This window comes from Lemur catta, chromosome 1 (assembly GCF_020740605.2).
Source record: "Lemur catta isolate mLemCat1 chromosome 1, mLemCat1.pri, whole genome shotgun sequence".
Lineage (NCBI taxonomy): Eukaryota > Metazoa > Chordata > Mammalia > Primates > Lemuridae > Lemur > Lemur catta.
Genome location: NC_059128.1, coordinates 164,973,882 through 164,979,988, shown reverse-complemented (window position 1 = coordinate 164,979,988; position 6,107 = coordinate 164,973,882). Strand labels below are relative to the sequence as shown.

Genomic DNA, 6,107 nt, shown 5'->3' with positions numbered 1-6,107 from the left:
TCAGCATCTTAGTCATAAATTCTTTGCTTAGGTCAATGTCCAGAAGAGATTTTCCTATGTTTTTTTCTAGAATCTTTCTAGTTTCAGGTCTTATATTTAAGTCTTTAATCCACCTAGAGTTAATTTTTATATACAGTGAGATATGGGAATCCAGTTTTATTCTTCTGCATGTGGCTATCCCATTTTCCCAGCACACTTTATTGAATACGGCATCCTTTCTCTAGTGTATGTTTTTGTCTGCTTCATCAAAAATCAGATGGTTGTAGCTACGTGGCTTTGTTCCTGGATTCTCTATTCTGTTCCACTGGTCTCTATCTCTCCCTTTATACCAATACTGTGCTGTTTTGGTTACTATAGCCTTGTAGCATAATGTGAAGTCAGGTAATGTGATGCCTCCAGATTTGTTCTTTTTGCTTAGGATTGCTTTGGCTATTTGGGGCCTTTTTTGGTTCAATATGAAGATTAGGGTTATTTTTTCTAGATCTGTGAAAAATGACATTGGAATTTTGATGGGCATTGCACTGAATCTGTAAATCATTTTGGGCAATATGCACATTTCAAAAATTTTGATTCTTCCAATCTATTGTCACTGGATATTTTTCCATTTATTTGTGTCATCTATGATTTCTTTCATCCGTGTTTTGTATTTTTCCTTGTAGAGATCTTTCACATCCTTGGTTAAGTATATTCCCAGGTATTTTATTTTCTTTGCAGCTATTGTAAATGGTATTGCATTCTCTATTTGACTCTCATCTTGACTGTTATTAGTGTATACAAATGCTACTGATTTGTGTACATTGATTTTGTAAACTGAGACTTTAGTGAATTCTAGAAGTCTTTAGGATTTTCTAGATATAAGATTAGATTGTTGGCAAACAGGGATAGTTTGACAACCCCCACCTTTCCTGATTTGGATGCCCTTAATTTCCTTCTCTTGCTAGATTGCTCTGGCTAGGATATCCAGTATTATGTTGAATAGAAGTGGTGACAGTGGGCATCCTTGTCCTGTTCCAGATCTTAGGGGTAATACTTTCAACTTTTCCCCATTCAGTATGATGCTGGCTGTGAGTTTGTCATATGTGGCTTTTATTATTTTGAAGTATGTGCCTTCTATGACTAGTTTGGAGAGGGGTTTTTATCATAAAGGGGTGCTGCATTTTATCAAATGCTTTTTCTGCATCTATTGAGATGATCATATGGATTTTTTAAATTGTATTTATGTGGTGAATCATATTTATTGATTTACATATGTTGGACCACCCTTGCATCCCTGGGGTAAATCCCACTTGATTGTGATGGATTATCTTTTTGATGTGCTGTTGGTTTCAGTTTGCTTGTATTTTGTTGAGGATTTTTGCCTCTATTTTCATGGCAGATATTGGTCTGCAATTTCCTTTTTCTGCTTTCTCCTTTCCTGGCTTTGGTATTAGGGTGATACTTGGCTTCATAGAATGAGTTAGGGAGGATTCTCTCCTTCTTGATGTTATGGAACAGTTTCAGGATAGGGGTCAGTTTTTCTTTGTAGGTCTGGAAGAATTCAGCTATGAATTAATCTGGGCGCTTTTTTGTTGGGAGATTTTTTTATACCCATCTTGCTACTCATTATTGGTCTGTTCAGGTTTTCTATTTCTTCTTGATTCAAGCTTAGGAGGTTGTGTGATTCCAAAAATTTACCCATTTTCTCTAGATTTTATAATTTGTGTGCATAGAGGTTTTCAAAGTAGTCTCAAATGATATTTTGTATTTCTGTGGTATCAGCTATAGGTCTCCTTTTTCATTTCTGATTGGGCTTATTTGAATCTTTTCTCTTCATAATGGCTGGTTAATTTAGCTAGTGGTTTATCAATTTCATTTACCTTTTCAAATAACAAACTTTTCATTTCATTGATCCTTTGTGGATTTTTTGGCTACAATTTTCATTTAGTACTGCTCTCTGGAGCAATGCTACTATGCAGTCTCCAAGTAGCTATGGAGGCTTGCAGTGCTGGAAGGGCGCTCTTGCAGCTCAGGTTGCCACAGGGGGAGTTTAGAGCCCCAGGGTTCTTTCCTCTGTCCCTTCTCTACATGCAGGTGCCTTCCCCAGGTACCTCTGATCCTGCCAAGTGGGTCAACCCACTTCCCTCTCCTTCACTTTGGGTATCTTCTAGTCGCTTCTCTGTTGATTCACAATGCTCTCTTGAAGATGATCCATCCTTAGGTGAATATCCATTTGCAATTTTTGATCCTCTGCTTGAGAGCAGTATGTGCAGGCTATTTCTAGTCCATCTTCTTGGCCCATTGGATTAAAGATTTAAATACCAGACCTGAAACTGTAACATTACACAAAGAAAACGTAGTGGAAAAGCTGCATGACATTGGTCTGGGCAATGGCTATGGGGATAAGACTTCAAAAGTACAAGCAACAAAAATGAAAATAGACAAATGGGATTACATCAAACTAAAAAGGCTCTGCACAGCAAAGGAAAGCATCAACAGAGTCAAGAGACAAACTATAGCATGGGAGAAAATATTTTCAAACCATATACCTGATAAGAGGATAATATCCAAATATAAGTAATGCAAACAACTCAATAGCAAGAAAACAAATAACTCAGTTAAAAATTGGGCAAAGGACCTGAATAGACATTTCTAAAAGGAGGACTTTTATATCATATACCTGGCCAACAGGTATATGAAAAAATGCTCAACATAGAACTAATCACTGAGCAAATACGAATTAAAACCACAATGAGCTATCATCTCACATCTGTTAGAATAGCTATTACCAAAAAGATGAAAGATAAGTGTTAGAAAGGGAATGGAGAAAAGGGAATCCTAACCACTCTGTTGGTGGGAATGTAAATTAGTACAGCCATTATGAAAAACAGAATGGAGATAGTTAAAACAGAATGACCATATATGATCTAGTAATCCCACTACAGGGTATTTATCCAAAAAAATTGAAATCCGGATCGAGGAGAGATATCTGCACTGCCATGTTCATTGCAGCATTTTTTTATAGTAACCAAGATATGGAATCAACATAAGTGTCTATCAATGGATGACTGGATACAGAAAATGTGGTGTATAAACACAGTGGAATACTAGTCAGCCTTAATAAAGAAAATCCTGTCATTTGTGACAACATGGATGAGCCTGGAGAACATTATGTTAAATGAAATAAGCCAGGCACAGACAAATATCCCATGATCTCACTTACACGTGGCATCTAAAAAGGGTGAACACATGGAAACCGAGAGTAGAATACTGGTTACAGGAATCGCAGGGGGTGGGGCGGGAGTTGGGAAGATGTTAATTAAAGGATACAAACTTTCAGTTGGAAGGAATAAGTTCAAGAGATCTGTTGTACATGACAACTACAATTGATACAATGCATTGTATTCTTAAAAATTGCTGAGTAAATTTTAAGTGTTCCTACCATAAAAAAAATTGATCAATATGTGAGGTAACACATATGTTAATTGGTCCATTTTAGTCATTCCACAATTTATACATATTTCAAAACACCATGTCGTACATAATTAATATAAATAATTTTTATTTGTCAATTTTGAAAAATATTTTTTAAAAACCCATATAAAACATGTGGCTAACCAAGTTTAAGATATTTGCAAGCTGGCCTTTAGGAAAATGTTTGATTTTTTGGAGAGCAATGTCTATGGCTCTCTATCTATACCTTTTATAGTACCTGGCATTTAGTAAGTAAATAATAAATATCTGCTAAAAAAACTGAAGAGCCTCAAGGCCCAGCTATAAGCCTCTTTCTGTAATGGAAGGCTCTTCCTGGCACAATAAGGCAAGAGAGGGGCTGGGTCAGTTCCCTTCTGATGTCCCCGGGGTCTAAGGGGTCCCAGGATGAAAGCTCTGCAGGAGAGGCACCAGGACTCGTAGGTCTCAGGTCCATGCTAAGTTCAAGGAGACTTAGCCACTTCATCACTCTTTCTCCTCAGTTTCGGGGGATGAAAAGGATTGGGGACTGGCTGAGACCCTCTCCCACCTTTTAGAAGCCAATTGCTTTGGTCAACCCTCAGGCAAGGGTATGACTACTTTCAGAAAGCAAAGAGGGTCCTCTGCTTCTCTATCCTCCCCACCAACATGCACTGGGGTAGACGCTGGAGAGCAGCCATGGAGGAATGTGGGAAGAGATCTGCTATTGCTTTGGAAGATCCTTGCCATCAAGGAGCAGGGTATGGTGACAAATGCTACTTCCTGGACAAACTGGACATGATGGGGGAAAGGTGTCAGGCTGTGTGTGAAAACATACAGAAAGGAGACAGGCTATGAAAATCTGCAAGAGCCCCTGGACCTGTGGATTTTTGCCCCTGATGCCCTGAGTTGGGGAGGTCCTCTGCTCAAAACATATCATGCACACTTATCCTTACTTTAATCTGATATCATCTATCATCTCTTAGTCCAGAAGAGAAAACATTCTCCTTTCGCTCTCTCCCTCAGTACCAAGGTCCTTATCTCAGGTTCGGTGGGTTCACAAAGGGTTGCCCCTGTTGACGAGCTGGGATCTTGAGGCCTGAGACTTCACCAGGTTCCAACAGTCCCAAATCCTCGAGGGCTCCCAGTAGCTGCTCCCGGGCAGCACCAATAAAGGAATTCTCCAGAAAGATGGGCAGGCCTCCCACACCATCCCGCAGGGTATACAGTGGTACCCGAACCAGGCCCAGCACCTGTAAAAGAAAGGAGACAGGACACACTGGGACCACAGGTAGCTGATCCCATTAACTCTATCCTTTCTCCAGCAGATCTTCTAGAACAGATGCCTCATCACTTATTACCCTAGCAAATCCAGGCCCAAGGCTCATATTTAAATGAGACCCAGTGGGCCCAAACCTCTTCAGGGAAATGACCCAAGACATACTGTCCAGCTCCATTGATGTTAATCCTTCCCACATCTGCACATTAAACCTCTAGCGGGTCCTGATTCCAGGATAGATGCTTACTTAGCCCTACAACAACGGTTCACAAAATGGGAAACCTAGCTGTATCAGCATCACTTGTGAATTTGTGAAAAGCGCAAATTCTCAGGTTTCCTTCTGCATCTTCCCCACCCCAACAGGCATTCTGGGAGTGGACTCTAGCATTCACTGTTTTAATAAGCCCCCTAGATGATTCTGATACTTGTTAAAATGTGAGAACTGCCTTTATATACTGTTTCCCTACTCCCCTAGGCTTAAGTATTAGGGCCATATCTTCTGTCTAAGAAAAACAGAGGTCCAACAATAAGGGACTAGGGTAGATACTTGGTCATTATCACATTACCAATAGTGAGCAACAGAGAAACTTGGATGGGTGTGTTCTAGAAAGATCTCTCCAGAGCCTGAGGAAGAGTCAGGTGGGTAGAAATCATCCCAGGGAGCCCAAGTTGGCAGTATGATCCGGATTAGAGATTAGGAAGATCTCAACTACACCAAGAAAATGGGGAAAAGGAAAACACTAAGGAAATAGGGGAGAGGGCAAGGTATGACAGGGGAAGACCTCCCTAATAAGAGATTCTGGAGCGAGGGAAAGCACGGAAGGGGTAGGAATCGGATGTGGGATTAGGTCCCAGGCTGGCCCCACCTCCAGTCCATGGCCCTTGGCTCTTGTTGCGCCAGTCTCCACGGCCAACAGTTCCTCGAGGGTCAGACACTTGGCATAAAAGTGGGCCACGACATCCGGCTTCGACCCGGCATGTGAGCTGCGGTAGTCAGCACGTTCCACGCGGAAGGCGGCCGCCCCTTCGCCCAGCTGCTGGAGTAGCGCTCGGTTCAGCCCGTCCTCCAGGCTGCTGTCCAGCTTCTCCACGAAGCCACCGGGGAAACCCAGGCGCCCATCGAAGCGCATCTGCATCTGCGGGAGGAGGAAGCGGGTATAGGCAGAGACGCCCCAGGGAAACGCCCCAGGGAGGGTGCAGGGCAGGGGGGGAGTGACCGGCAGCGCCCCCTCCTCACCAGTACGGCGTAGCGCAGCGGGATGCGGCCGAAGAGCATTCCAGGGTCTGGAGCATAAAGCAGCGCATGACAGATGTGCCGCCACCCAGGCCCCAGCGCCAGGGCCTCGGCCAGCTCCAGCCTGCGCGCCCCGGCCATGGCCGGACGCTGCCCCTGCGCTGTCCC

General features: G+C 42.6%; 1 protein-coding gene across 1 annotated transcript; it reads right to left on the bottom strand.

Annotated features, from left to right (window-relative positions):
- Positions 1-4,088: 4,088 nt before the first annotated feature.
- Positions 4,089-6,107, bottom strand: LOC123641286 (U8 snoRNA-decapping enzyme-like). The gene is made up of 3 exons (XM_045555882.1): positions 5,943-6,107; positions 5,572-5,841; positions 4,089-4,679 (listed from the first exon to the last, which is right to left on the bottom strand). The coding sequence occupies exons 1-3, from the start codon at positions 6,078-6,080 to the stop codon at positions 4,464-4,466; spliced, it is 624 nt and encodes a 207-aa protein (XP_045411838.1). The 5' UTR covers positions 6,081-6,107; the 3' UTR covers positions 4,089-4,463.

Coding starts and splice junctions, on each gene's coding strand:
- LOC123641286 (XM_045555882.1), bottom strand. CDS start 6,080: ATGGCCGGGGCGCGCAGGCTGGAGCTGGCCGAGGCCCTGGCGCTGGGG. Junction 5,842..5,942: donor CGCTGCGCTACGCCGTACTG/GTGAGGAGGGGG, acceptor CTCCTCCCGCAG/ATGCAGATGCGCTTCGATGG. Junction 4,680..5,571: donor CCAAGGGCCATGGACTGGAG/GTGGGGCCAGCC, acceptor TTTCTTTTACAG/GTGCTGGGCCTGGTTCGGGT.